The 14,534-nt window shown below is 40.0% G+C and overlaps 7 protein-coding genes across 7 annotated transcripts; 3 read left to right on the top strand and 4 right to left on the bottom strand.

Annotated features, from left to right (window-relative positions):
* Positions 1-158: 158 nt before the first annotated feature.
* PHALS_11626 (uncharacterized protein) lies at positions 159-1,586 on the top strand (the record flags this gene model as incomplete). The annotated part of the gene is made up of 1 exon (XM_024727018.1): positions 159-1,586. The coding sequence occupies one exon, from the start codon at positions 159-161 to the stop codon at positions 1,584-1,586; it is 1,428 nt and encodes a 475-aa protein (XP_024577637.1).
* Positions 1,587-2,115: 529 nt separating this feature from the next.
* On the top strand, positions 2,116-2,466 carry PHALS_11625 (uncharacterized protein; the record flags this gene model as incomplete). The annotated part of the gene is made up of 1 exon (XM_024727017.1): positions 2,116-2,466. One exon carries the CDS (start codon positions 2,116-2,118, stop codon positions 2,464-2,466), a length of 351 nt encoding a protein of 116 aa, XP_024577636.1.
* Positions 2,467-2,536: 70 nt separating this feature from the next.
* PHALS_11624 (uncharacterized protein) lies at positions 2,537-3,223 on the bottom strand (the record flags this gene model as incomplete). Its single annotated transcript, XM_024727016.1, has 1 exon — positions 2,537-3,223. The coding sequence occupies one exon, from the start codon at positions 3,221-3,223 to the stop codon at positions 2,537-2,539; it is 687 nt and encodes a 228-aa protein (XP_024577635.1).
* A 349-nt stretch (positions 3,224-3,572) lies between these two features.
* Positions 3,573-3,941, bottom strand: PHALS_11623 (uncharacterized protein; the record flags this gene model as incomplete). Its single annotated transcript, XM_024727015.1, has 1 exon — positions 3,573-3,941. One exon carries the CDS (start codon positions 3,939-3,941, stop codon positions 3,573-3,575), a length of 369 nt encoding a protein of 122 aa, XP_024577634.1.
* A 1,339-nt stretch (positions 3,942-5,280) lies between these two features.
* PHALS_11622 (adenylate) lies at positions 5,281-6,018 on the bottom strand (the record flags this gene model as incomplete). The annotated part of the gene is made up of 1 exon (XM_024727013.1): positions 5,281-6,018. One exon carries the CDS (start codon positions 6,016-6,018, stop codon positions 5,281-5,283), a length of 738 nt encoding a protein of 245 aa, XP_024577633.1.
* A 1-nt stretch (position 6,019) lies between these two features.
* PHALS_14515 (uncharacterized protein) lies at positions 6,020-6,779 on the top strand. Its single transcript, XM_036407475.1, has one exon. The coding sequence runs from the start codon at positions 6,527-6,529 to the stop codon at positions 6,737-6,739; it is 213 nt and encodes a 70-aa protein (XP_036263173.1). The 5' UTR covers positions 6,020-6,526; the 3' UTR covers positions 6,740-6,779.
* PHALS_11621 (uncharacterized protein) lies at positions 6,779-7,765 on the bottom strand (the record flags this gene model as incomplete). The annotated part of the gene is made up of 4 exons (XM_024727011.1): positions 6,779-6,784; positions 6,843-6,941; positions 7,009-7,232; positions 7,303-7,765. The coding sequence occupies 4 exons, from the start codon at positions 7,763-7,765 to the stop codon at positions 6,779-6,781; spliced, it is 792 nt and encodes a 263-aa protein (XP_024577631.1).
* Positions 7,766-14,534: the final 6,769 nt, after the last annotated feature.

Below are 14,534 nucleotides of genomic sequence, written 5' to 3'. Positions count from 1 at the left end.
CCACATTCTCAACTCTTTTACTCTCTCCCACCATCTTTTCTTGTTTCGTAAAAAAAAAAAAAAAGTAACCACTTGAAAGCTTGACGCTTCGCAACAGGTCCAGCCAAAAATCAGGTGTGCGGATTTTCCCTTCACTGGCTTTTCCACCTCAACTTCTTATGTACGTACGGCAACTTCAAGGCGACAGTACGAGCCCATCGTACAAAGAACCTTTGCATGGTAATACCATGGACGACGGAGCATTTGTCGAATCGCTATTTGCGCCTGAGATGCGACCAATTGTTGTGGGCTCGTCCAGTCTCTTTCCATCGTTGCCAACTTGTGGTCGTGTGAAGGCACTTAGTAACTTTGTCCCGACACCACCAGGAAGTGGCAATTTCATACCCCCGCAACCACCAAATTCACTTCTTGGTGGTGGCATTGTTGCATCTTCATCGTATAATTTACCATTTCAAGCACCAAATGAGGAGACGCCACAATTTGTACGAATAAATGACGAAGAAATGTTTGGCCACATGCTTCATGCACAAGATTTTCATGACACTCAAGGAAAATCGGCTACAAACAATCTTGCATTGCTTTTAGAGCCGTTGGAGTTACCTCGTACTACTGATACAATCATGACAAAAGAAACCTTAGCTACAAGTGCAGCTACTTCCAACTCAACGTATGGACTTGATACGACTTTAATGTCAAATTATCCAACTACTGGACAATTATATTGTCAGAATTATCAGTTTTCAACAATGGCAACACCACATGCATGGGGACAAGACACTACATCATTTCATGACACAAGTACGCCACAAATAATCAAACAATCAGTGGCACAAGCATCTGTGGCATCATCTATCATGCAACATCAACCAAGTCCAGGATCAGTTGACATGTATCATCCAATAGTACAATCTCAACCCGCAACTTCAGGAATATGGCTTGCCATGTTAAATTCGAATTCTCCGCCACAAAGTACTGAGTCTCTCGATCGACCATCATTCTCACTCACAATTTCTCCACCTGCATCATTAACAAGTAATTCATTAAAAGAATTAATTGTATCGGCGGATCTTGAGACACCATCAAAAGCATCAAAACGTTCTCGTATGGAATGTAGTTCTCACTCTCAAGAAAAAGCTACGAATCTCACGAAAGGAAGAGGAAAAGGATTTGGAAAATTAGCCAAAGGAAAAAAATGTGTGGAACTAGATTGTATGCGAAGAGCTCAATCGAATAGTCGTTGTAAAGCTCATGGAGGTGGTGCAAGATGTCAATTTACGGGACCTGGTGGATGTAATCGAAGCTCTCAAGGTGGTGGATTCTGTCGAGCACATGGAGGTGGAAAACGATGTGAATTTCCAGGTTGTACACGAGGACAACAACGTAAAGGTCGATGTTATGTCCATGGTGGCATTCGAAAGTGTCAATTTGAGAAATGTGAAAAGAAAGATCGTGGAAATGGATTTTGTATTGCTCATGGAGGTGGAAAACGATGTGAACATGTTGGATGTTCACGTGCAGTTCGTAGAGGACTATTATGTCAAATACATGACGTGGGAAACGAGGAACGAGAGAGCTTATTGATGTAGGTGTGTTTTTAAGTGTGCATGGTAAAGAATAGATAAGCAATAAGAAGTATTGAGACGTTGTCATTACTTTTGGACACACTGATTTAGTAGCCCAAGCCACATAACAAAAGACTTTGGTATACAATTGTATAGTGCAAGTAGAAGTGATATTTTACATTTTCATATGTGTTGCAAGCCGTTGGAATTTGTACTGGCTATTAAATGTTCTTCATAGAATCAAAGAACAGCATGGAAACGAAATGATGTAATAGTGAAGAAATAGACTCGAGGAATGTCAAAGTAATCGTTGTTAAATGTGTTGCTCATTTCTTAGCATTATTACTCATTTCTTAACATTGTTGCTCATTCTATGACTTTAATCTATTCGTAGAACGCTTTTGTTCACTCAAAAGATGGTTAAAAAATAACTTTAAGGAAACGTCTACGCAGTTTCACTTCAGCGGTACTATCTGGAAGCCTTCAACGATGTACTAAGGACAGTCAAGATGTCACTCCGTCTTTCACTTAGTACTAAACACCAATACAAAGAATGCATTCAACTGATTCATCGCATTTGACACATGGACGTCATTTACGTCGATTATCGTTGGTTGAAGATTATAAACTTCATCTTCTTACTGCATTAATTAATGAAATGCCATGGTATGAATCGAAACGAAATGACAAGAAACGTTTTTACAAGTCGACGAACTTTCTTGTGGACTTACATTCGAGATTTATGATCCAAACAGCACAAGGTGTCAAGTTTGAAGATCCAAAGTATTGTCAATACCAGAAAAAACTTGATAATTTGAAAGCACTTGCAACATGTGCCGACACTTCTTCAAGCAATGCTTTACTTGCGCAGAAAGCACTACGATATCGCAATAAGGCAAACTAAAGTCATCGTTTTTTCAATGAAGAGAATTTTATTACATCATTTAATTTCTTCATCTATTCTTCGTCACTATTTATCCACAACCACGTTGTTTTTCTTTTTTCATTGTTCTCTTTTTCGTCTTGTCATTGCGTGCTTTATCTTTCGCTAAAAGTTCTTTCTCATACTTGACTTTCTTTTCATGTTCTTTTTTCATCTTTTCTCGCAATGAATTCTGTGCTTCTTGTGCTCTCTGTCGATTCGAATTCGAAGGACCAATGTCATCTATGGTCTTGTCTCTATCCTTCACCTTCACTACGTTCCCATCCTCGTCAAACTCGGAAAGACTTAGAAGACCATACTCATTCACAAGTTGCTCACGTGCCATCATCTCTTTCCGTGTCATATTCTTGTACCGATCAGCTGCTTTCTGCTTCTCTTGTCGTGCTGCCTCCTCAGCTTCTTCTCGTTGTTTCTCACGAAGTTGCAAATCCTTCAATGTCTTCTCTTCTAATTCAAGTTCACTCGCTTTTTGCATCTCTTCTTCTTTAAGCTGAAGCAGCTTTTCAACGTCTTGTGTCATCTTCTCAACGTCTAGAATCTCATCCAATACATGCTGAGGTACAAGACCGTCTGCTGCACCCATGAAGACGGAAATTACGCTGTTTACTCTCTCAGATATCGACTCGTCTTGATCTTGTAGTAAACCCAATGCATAGTCGACGTAGACTGAAGCATCCAAGTTGAGAAGCGATACTTTATCACGTACCCACGCTTCCATGTGGTGGATATGAACCAAATACAAATAGATTCATTCTTGAAGGTTCTACACTCGAATGTATTTATTTCTGAAAGCTACATTTTTAATGTTTTGAACACAAAATAAGACTTGAATTTTCACATTAACTTAACGATAAGACTACTACCAAATATTTCAAGCTTAAACTTCTTGATACATATTTTTTGCAGCTTTCATATTAAAAACACATATGATTCATAAGGGTGTTATTATTAAATACTACATATTGCTAACACTGTTTTTATTAATCTACGCGTAACTATCACACAATGGACACCATATATACCCTTTAATATCTCGTTGATAGTGCTCGTAGTCTTCTATCTCGATTTTAGGCCAGAACGCATTGACGTTCAAGCACTTTGCGATATCGCAACGCCTTTTTCGCTAGTAACACATTGCTTTGAGAGCTAGACGAAGTAGATGCCAATGCCATAAGACTCTTAATCTTGGACTGAGACTTTTGGCACTTAAACACGACCCCCTGTGCTGTACATATGAAGCTCTCGGACTTTGAACGATGTTTAAGCCACTCAGTTTCGTGATGCACGGTTTGAACAAACGAGTAGTGGTCGTCTTCACACTCCTCAGGTGATAACAAATAGTTTGATTCTTTCGTCGTATTGTTAGCCCGTGTGGCAAGATAGTCAAAGTGGTAGACTTCGGACAATGAACGGCGATGTGAGTTGAATGTCGACATATCGAGTAGCTTGCAAATGTATTAATGCCGTGTCCGACGGACTTTGTCGGCTTAAAGGTCGTGTGTTCCATGCAGCTGCGTTAGAGTAGACAGGCTTTTCAGCGGAAACTTCTGGCGACTCATCCCAATCGGTGATACTTTTCGGTAAATTTCGTTGCACCGCTACTGGAAAGTCTCGACGTGCAGACCGAAAGTATATGGAAGTATACTGTCGGTTCTGGGGCAAAAAGAAGTGAGTTTTTACAGTATAGAAAGTTTGCATAGGTTTGGTATCCACAGAGATTTTTTATTGCTGTTTTTCTGCGCGATATGCTTTTTCGTTGACGTCAAGAATCATGAAATATTAGAAATTTTTACCCTTATGAGCAAAGCAAGATCAGTTGATTGTTCTCAATATTTTCACGAATGTAACACATATACTCTCATTTATATTTAAACTTAGTATACGTTCGCAACAGTAGCCTTTTGTTTTAATCATGTTCTCTTTTCTGAATACCATACAACTATTTTTTATATTCTTTACTATAACATGTATACAATCTCTCTTTTGTTACGTTCCGACTCCCGAACCCTTAGTCAATCTTAGTAATCAAACTAAAATAGTCGCCTCGTTTGCTAGAAAACATGGGCGCGGGACCTGTACATCCACAAAAGAGGGTCAAAAACAACTTTGTGCTGCTAAACTTTATCAAAGAACAGAATTTAATTACGAGGACTGCCTGAAGTTACCACAACGAGTGCAATAACTTGAGTTAGGAGAATATAACAGGTCGGAGAAAGTCGGAGGTCGGATCTTTTGCAGTTATCTTTCATATGATACATTACGACGTGGTGGCTGCCACAAACCGCGCGTCGCAAATTTACCAGGCTGCTTTATTTGGTATATTCGGAAGACGTATGAAAGGATTGATTGGGTGGTAAGCACACTGTCTCGCCTGGCTGTGGCAATGATTCTTTCATGCATACAATAAGATTCTTACTGATATCATTTTAATACTATTACTACATTTCTTTTACTATATGTATTATTAAAGGTCATATTTTTCATCGTAGCAACGGAAGTTTTCAGTCTGTACCCAGGTTATACTTTATCGCCCATATATAATAACTTGTTTATTAGTTCTCAAAACATCGAATTTTGATAAAATCAAAAAAGACAATGGGTGTCGAATTATGAGAGTAAATTCTATGGAAACATTTCTTTCTTCAAGAAGTAGCGAAGAAGTTGCTTAAGAAATAAGCTCAACTGTCATAACGGATATCTCATATCACAATCCAACTTTCGCATCTTGAGATCCAATTATATTGTTTTGAAGATATTAGAACGCTAACGAAGGAATTAACTCACAAGACGCAACCGACGAAATAAATCTCGCATGGTTCGACGTAAAGGTTGAATCTGTTGATCTTGCTCACTAATACAACGTGATGCATAGAATGCTCGAACATTTGCTCGATTTGGATACGATGGATTACGTGGTGAAGTCCAAAGAATTCGACGTTCTCCAGATTCCACTCGACGACGAATACGTTTAGAAATGTCCAGTCGAATGAGATGAAGACTACGTTGTGCTATATGATGCAATACAAAGTCAGCAAACGTTCGAGCAATAATTGCAGGTGTTTGATTTCCACTTGCACGCATGATATGAATCGTAGCATTACAATACGATTCAAATGTAGAGCGAACAGCATTAACATGAGAATGAAATTGTATCAAACGTGTTCGAATTTTCTCTTCTGTATCATCACTTCGCTGTTTCATACGAGAAACAATTTCAGTTGGAGGAGGATCAAATTCCATGTGATACGTTTTTCCTGTTATTAAATCAACTCGTCGACCAGCAATACGTCGAATGACTTCTTCGTCTGGTACTTCTAGTTCCAAAACACAATCAGGTACTACTGAGCCATTTTTAAACGTTAGCAATGCATTCGCCTGTCCGACGGTTCGTGGAAAACCGTCAAGAAGCCAACCTCGTGTTTTACAATCAGACTCCGCGATACGAGAGAGAACAACGTTCGTGATGAGATCATCGGGGACTAATTCACCATTGTCAAGATATTGTTGAGCCATTAAACCAAGTGTCGTTTTGTCTTGAATAGCTTGACGTAGAATATTTCCCGTTGAGAGATGTACAACTCCTAACAATTCCACTAGAAGTTCACATTGCGTTCCTTTGCCACCAGCTGGCGGACCAAGAATTACAAGACGTGGGGGGGAAACTATACCTGCTCGCAATTTCGAGATAGGTTTTAGTTGTGATAAGGCTACAGAATTGGATTGCTGCATGAGTCACGTCGGGACAAGTGTCGTACGGGTTCGTAGTGATGAATAGAGTTTGTAGTTGACTTGGTGGGGAATCTTGAACTGAGACGTTAAATTTAATGTGATCAGGAGTGTTAAACACATCGTCTCAGTGATTCTAAATATACCAAGCTGGCTTTACGCTCTGACGTCGAGGAAATATCAAGTGCAAATGATGTAATTGAAAGCCTTCAAACAAATGAGTTTCAAGGTCAGTAACGACTTAATAAACAAATTTAATCGAGGAATAAGTTCATGTGTACATTTTTATGACTAAATGGCAGTAGAAAGCATTCTTTATCTTGCGTCTATGCTTACCATGTACCGGTCCATGCTTTATCATTTGAGTCGAAGCTTTCAAGAAGCTTTGAAACGCTTTCGACTTCGCACCTTGTTCATATGTTCCTCAAACATCGATTGGTATTTGGAAAGTGATAATTTACATCAATCGGGTGTTTTGACTGATCAATCTCAGCAGCTAATTTGCTGAGATATTCCAAGTAATCTGAATCGGTGACTTTGGCCTTCACTAATGCTTCAAACATGGTATCAGAATCAGAAGTAAACAGGGAGATGAGCATATCTTGAGCTACCTGTTTCACTTCTAAATCATCTTGAAGCGAAATTAACAGCTTCACCAGTTTATCAAATGCGACAAAACTCGAGTAGCTTGAGGTCGTCAAATTGAGTATCTTTCGTGTAGAAATAATGAAATAACCACGTCAGCTCGTCATTGTTTATTGATGGAATAGCTTCTACCTCTTTTTGTATTATGTTCGAGTTGTGAACCGTGAGTGACGATGTGCTCATCCACTTTTCAAATTCCCAAGCATACTGTATTGCTCTTACATAGACTCCATCACCGACTTTTTGCGAAAAAGCACTAATAAACTTTCGTGATCGAAGCATCCTATCCATCTCTTTGTTCGTCTTGAATTTGCGTAGCGAGCGAACGAAATTGATGTATCGATCAAAACTTTGATCTTTCGCAAAAGTCCAGTACCAGTCGGCGTAACTAAGCCACGCTATTGAAAAAAAGTGAAGGTTTCGTACCAACGAAAATATCAAGCATATCTTCTGGACGATTAAGGTTTTGTGTCCATTTCTCAAAGACCAAAGTCTTGTAAGTGGAATCCAATACCATCACTCGCAATACATCCCTTGCAAAACTCTGGAACTCAAGATCAGCTAGAAGTTGATCAAATAGCTTCACTACTTGTCGGTGTAGATCAAGTTGATATTTTGACGTTTCGGATAGTGACTCATGAGTCCGTGCTGACAATTTCTCCACTAAAAAATTCAGCACCACTTTGATATCGAATCCTGAAGGATTGTCTTCAAGATTCCAAAAGGATTGAACGTGCCTCAACCAGGATTTAAGCAACTCATCAATCTCAAGATCAAGCTTGTATGCAAATATACCATCATATAGTTCGAATCTGAGGACATCATAAACGTGCGCTAGTTCGCGAGAAGGACCTGATTCCAATTGAATCGAATGTTGCATCTCATGCATTCCATGAACTGGTAAAGTTGGTCTTTCTATCTCTAAAATATACACCACATCAGCAATAACACGCTTTGATATTCTTTCTTCATTCGCTTTATTATTAACATGAACCTCGTTATCCACAAGTGCGACATTATATCTATGTGCAGTACTCGAGAGTGCGTAAGCTTCGTGTGTTGATGTGCTAAGAGAAACACGTTCGTTTGTATCTGAATCATGATATGGTTTTCCTTTCAATTTGATCGCAAAGCAAAAGATGGCAATAGACGCGCATGATGGTAAGATGAAAAACTGAATTTTATATTTTATGTATAAACACATAAAATATAAAAGGTGATTGGATGGCATACAAACAAGTACGATACATTATAATAGTGTTGATGACACTAATTAGTAGAAAGTTGGCAGCAAATTTTGGACTTTTTACTTCATAAACTTTAATTTGAAATTCATGTCGGAAGCGACTAGTAAAATAATACTGAGATTGTTGTGTTTGTGAATGGTCCGAGCATATTTTGCTGTGGCCAGCAACATCACTGCTTGTTTGAAGGGATTAGTCCAGCGAGTCATGATGCTGACGTAGCTATTTTTTCAGACTAACATTTGCGGTTGACAGCAAAGTTCCGGCGAACCTCGTTTATGGTTCTGGGGGGACACAGTACATACGTTTTTCAGTGAAACAAGCGATTTTGATACAAAAGGGGTCTAAAGCCAAGACATTTGAAATTAGTTTTCACGAGAAAGAGCGTGAAAGATTACGACTAGTGTACTGAGGTTAGCAGTCGATAGTAGTTTGCATCATGGCAAAATGGGGGATGAAAATGAAAAAAGTACATTTTACGTCATTTCTTGCGCTGACCACCCACAATAGGTGATTAATTACGAGAAACACCTGTGCGGAGCTATTTCGGTGCTGACGCGACATATTACTGATCATAAAGTGCTGAGTTATGCAGTTCTTGCCTGTTCAGGTCTTACCCCATTTAATATGAATGTTGGCTAGCTTTTGACACCACAAAGTGGCTCCAGGAGAAGCCGCCGGTAGGCTTCGATTGTCTGATATCAGTCCGTCTTAATTTAATAGAAAAAAACAAATTCATCTTGATGCAATTTAGCGCCATGCGTCGAGCTTGCGGCGCTAAGGCTGAGAGTCACGATGATCAAACTAATATGCAGGGAAGGAGCACACATGAATATGTAGTGGAGGAAAGCTTCCAATCAAACGCGATTAACCTATCTGTCTGCAGAATACTTGGTATCATCGATATCTCAAAGCAAACTGTGTTCTAGGTAGGTCATACTACGATCACGCATTTTTATCCTACCAGTTGCGACGCATTCTAATGAAGACGAAGCGATTTCCCAATAATCTCACGTCGCGGAACTTCTCTTTGTTTGCAAGCCGCGATTTGATTCCTTACCACTCGAGGTACATTACACCATATATACGACGGCTCAGCTTAGAGAGCGAGCTTGAAATTATCTTCAAGTCTCTTAGGTCGCTGTGATCGTTGATATCAGTGAATATCCCGGCTATCTCACCGAGTATGGTGCGAAGGCCTTTGGTCACGGTGCCGTCATTTTTTCAGTGGATAATTGATCAATGAGGACTCGTTTTGGTAGTTTTCGATGTGAGTAATGGTCGTAAGGGCAGAAACCATTCGATACATTGGTGGGGATGATATTTTAGTGCCCTGGGTGCTTGTCGCATGCTGAGTTTTGCGCGAAACTTCGAAAGACAATATAAGTGGGATGCATAACTTGTGGGGGTCTTATCAAGAGCTAAACGCAATTATTAAATTTTACGGCTGGTAGGAGACCTCCCAAGTACGGTGTAACAGAAATGTGATTAAGAAACCATTGTTTCTCAGGCTTGGAGCAAATATTAGAACTACTGATACATATGAGGTAAATGTGAAAAATAATTCCATACCAAGATACTGGTACATGTGAGGAAGATGGTGTTATCATACAGAAGAAGTCTGCACAATACCACAGCATTAAGCATTGCATATAGCGATTTATTTGTTTCAAAAAAAGTTAAAAAAGACCTCTTTGGAATTCAATGGGTCTGGTATAGCAAGGATTTATACCTACGTGATTAAAGGAAGTAAGTCTTAAAAGTACTCATGGGCCCAAAACACACCGTTTATAGCTGATAGAAGTTGATTTGTTTTACGCATCACTCTTCACTTCTGTTGCCACGGCTAGCACAAACACTTCAAAGCCCGACACAAACAAAATTGGGTATTACGGCTTTAATTCTTGCGCGCATTAAGTACTAAAGTGTATAAGATGTTGGCCATGGGACGTGGTCGACCGTAAAGCCAATTTTCTTTAAATTATGGGGATCAAGTCGCAACTTTAATAATTTCAAAAGATGTTTACCGCGCTTTGAAGGATATAATACACGCATATTCGACGAAGCTTCCATTCAAGAGAACGAACCGAGCAAATTTAAAATTGGCACTCCCCACCAAGACCGAAGCCACATTTTGGCGGAGCAAATATAAGACAGCTCATAACATATTAGGCTGTGCCTGTAGACGCAAGCCCTGCCTCATTTAACGCGCACAGACAATAAGGGTTAGTAATTTTTATCGGCACCGCCGCACGTGATCCTCCACCACTCGTTCCTTCTAACCATTTGTCTGCGAATAGTCAGCGATGGCCATGTTTAATTGCGTCTCAAGCACTTTTAGGAAATCAGCCAAAACTAATTGTGGACAACCGCGGAATTCGATACAAAACAATGCTCGCCCTAAGCCATGTTGGCGGAAAAATATTGCCGACGAACAGCTATTGAGCCTTACTGGCTGATCGAAACGAGGTAAATCATTCTGTTCAGACGGCCCACAAAGATCGCGAAGTCGAAATTACCAGACGCACCTTTTGAGAGACCAACCATAATTTTCATACTGATGAACAGCCACCATTTTCAGGAGGTATTGAACAATGGCGTCAATGCATGCAGCGAAGCCTAAGCGCACTCATAGATTCGCCGATGCACACATATGTGCTTAACTGCTTCTGCATGACAGCGCTCACTAAATCATAAGTCTCGTCTCCATAAGAAGGGCCACCATGAAGGTGTCGAGTGCGCGTAAAATATTTTGCAATTGAGGCTCTCGTTTAGACGTATCACCGTAAGTTGCGCGTCAAGTGGGTCAGAGCAATAATCTTTACAACCGAAAAAAAAGATTTACGATGCAAATGCACAAAACACGCTTCCAGATACGTCTAAGCTCAGAAACCCTTGGCTTCCCAAAGGCTTAATAACGCAGCATATATTGCATTTGATCCGTACGCTATATGTATCGTCTCGTCAATGGGCAACTTCACTGTTGTAAAGGGGTTGTACGTACCCTGGTATGAATGGGTGGGTCACACAAGATGGTGTGACCACACAAGGGTGTGGCTACACCCTAACAAGAAACTACTTTGTGGCTGGACCGCCAGTAGTTACGCACTTAATTAGGTTTTCCTGATTTACGAACACCTATAGATTTAGATATAGGTGGCTCTGCACAAATAAACAAAGAAATGCAATTTACATTCATCACAGAAGACTTTATTTGCCTTGGGTTAAGGATGTAGTTACCCTTGGAGAAAGCGGGTTGCGATCCGCTACACTCGTATTGGTTCTAGCCTAGAACGTAGGATCGGCAACCGTAGCTAAGCTTCTTGTAAGCAAATGATCTACGGCAGCCCCACTGCAACCGTCGTGACCTTGGATAGTTCATAGTCTGGACAACGTTAAAGCGCATTCGCCACCACATTGAGCCGACCCAGTTCATATCTTACCTAAATTGCTGATTTGACATCGAATAAAATGTATCGTGCCAATATTGATTATGGATGTGGTGAGGACGTCGCTGTGCACAAATAAGAATGATTTGTTTAGAGTAGAACAGTGTACCCTGAATTTGATAGAAAATACTTTGTACCAAGTGACACCTTGTCATAGACTGCATAGTTCTTCTCTGCCGCTACTAGCTTGCGCAATCTAAACGCAATTACACTTTCATAAATTCGAATTTGATAGAAAATATTTTGTACCAAGTGACTCCTTGTCATAGACTGCATAGTTCTTCTCTACCACTACTAGTTTGCGCAATCTAAACGCAATTACACTTTCATAAATTTCACTTTTAGATAGCCTGTCTGGATTTGATGGATTATAATGGTGGAACACATAAAGCTTTTTTATCAGCATCCAAGGTCGTTATTTATGTCGCATCTCACAGCACCAGCTGGTATACATTCAATATGATGTCCATGTCGACGCAATTTGCACTATACTTGAGCCAAGTAGTTGACCAGGCCAAACTTCTTTAGTATATTTGGGACAGTGATTCTGGCCAAGCCACACTTTGCTTTGCCCGTGGGCCATGCTTCTGATAAATTCAGCAGATAGAAACACTCTTCGGTGCCAAGGACTATCGTTTATGCGAACCGCTTTCTTCAGCACATATGCTCAAGTGCTGCTCGCAAACGATTGATGTGACATGCATCTGACGATAGATTTCTACTTAGGTTCGATGTCGTCTGAAAAGCTAAGTCAATAGACGTATAATGACGTAACCAGAAATCCCAGGAGCTTCCGACTCATTTCTTTCGGTGTAGTTACTACGAAATACTGTGATACCGATCTAGCAATACCGTGTCGTACGCTCACCGAGCGGTGCTGTTACTCCTAACAGATCAGTTTCGAGCATTTTTACATGTAGTCCCTCCATTAAGCCCTGGACGGGACTTTACTGATTCTATGGAGTTTACTATAGAGCATGTCTGCAAAGAGTGGCAATACGGCTAGATCATCAATTTTGGGCGGTACGTACCGGAAGAGGAAGTGTGCTCTTTATCTCTTATGTATGAGTTTGCAATTGAGAGAACTTACAGTCCACTGATTAAAAAAAGTAGAATGGCTATCCTCGTGGGCCCAAATAATCTGGTTATTGATGAGGGCGAATGGTAACCTCGCCATCGATGCTGTCTTCCAATTAATGAGTGCGTCATGATTTTGACCTGACTTCGATGCTGTCTTCCAATCAATGAGTGCGTCATGATTTTGACCTGACTTCATACATTGAGCCATACTTCAATAGCCCATCCAAGATTTTAGTGTGAAGTCTAGCGCTTTTATCCGTTCGACACACTTTGAGTATGAGAGTACGACTTCCTCACTCGGCACTGAATTTCTGGTTACCAATGGTGAATGGCAACTGGCAAATCGTGAATAGTATGAGTGTAGTGGATCGCAATCTGCTACCTCCAACTTAAAACCTTAACCAAGGCAAAAACAATCTTCGGTTCAAAATTAAAAACTGTATTTGTTTGATTTATTTGCGGCAGAGCCGTCAATTTGTAAATCTTAGGTTATCCTTATTCAGTAGTAAAACCCAATTAATGTGCATAACTACTGGCAGTCCTGCCACATAGAGGCTTCTTGTTACGGTGTAGCCACACCAATGTGTGATTACACAACTGTTGTAATCCACTCATTTGTTTGGTCACACCATCTTGTGTGACCCACACTTTCATCAAGGGTACGTGTAACCCCGTTACAGCAGCGGATCGCAATCCGCTTACCTAAAACCTTAACCAAGGCAAAAGCGCTCTTCCGCTCAAAATTGAAATCTGTATTTAATTGTTTTATTTGCGGCAGAGTCGCCTATATCTCAAACCATAGGCTCTCCTGATTAAATAATAAAACTGAATTATTATGCATAAGTACTGGCAGTCCTGCCACGTGGTGGGGTCTTGTTTCGATGTAGCCACACCATTGTGTGAATACACCAACTTGTGTAATCCACAACTTTGTAAGGTCACACCATATTATGTGACCCACTCTTTCATACCAAAGTACGTGTAACCCCGTTACAGGCACTGACCAGCCCTGTGGTCTAATTCTTGGATATCGTGACGTGAGCCCGAATTTCCGTTTCATCGCTCTCTTTTGATTCAGTAGTCGACAATTACAAAAATACTGAAGAAAATGCTTCCTGCATTTACGCGTCATCTTGATCTATCAGAGCAGAATCTCATTTCACCGCTCATGGATATCGATATAAAACTGATATGATGCCGCAAGCCACATTTTGTTAGTTTGAGAAACTGAACAGTCTTTGAGACAAACAACAGAATGAGTGCAGTTGCAAAATAGATCGATGTGCTTGTTGTAAGCAGATAACTCTTGTAAAGGCTGTATTAGCCCTTTGCTTCCCTAGCTGTATCGCGATTTGATTTACGCAGACTGAGCAGGTTTTGCTCTTGCAATTTTGTTCGCCGCATCGCGAAGGCCCTTCCCTAGTCCTCCAACGACACTCGATCAAAGCAAAATGCATGACAACGACTGTGTCATGAAGTGAATTTTTACATTAAAAAAAAAGTTTTACAATCAAACGAATGAGTATTGAGTACAGTTATGATTAATTTGATGTCTTACTGAGTGTTTCGACGATAAATTTCCTACATTTTGAAGGCAATAATGTTGAAGTTTTACTTACATTATTGCCTTCAAAATGTAGAAAATTTATGAAGTTATACTTACATTCTCACAAAAGTCGTCATTCCAAATCTGCTGGAAACTACAGTAGAAATTGCAAAATTTGCTGCAAAATCTTTTTCTTATTGCAAATTTACAGTTATAATCACGAAACTAATTCGTGTCATCAACACAATTTATGATATGTCCTTACTTGACTGTATGCCACCCACTCTACTCTTCATATCTTGTGTACAAGCACATAATAATGATGCAGAACACTATTTT

Source organism: Plasmopara halstedii (genome assembly GCF_900000015.1).
Source record: "Plasmopara halstedii genome assembly, contig: Scaffold_555, whole genome shotgun sequence".
NCBI lineage: Eukaryota > Oomycota > Peronosporomycetes > Peronosporales > Peronosporaceae > Plasmopara > Plasmopara halstedii.
The sequence above is the reverse complement of the archived record's forward strand: the minus strand, read 5'-3'. Positions and strand labels throughout refer to the sequence as shown.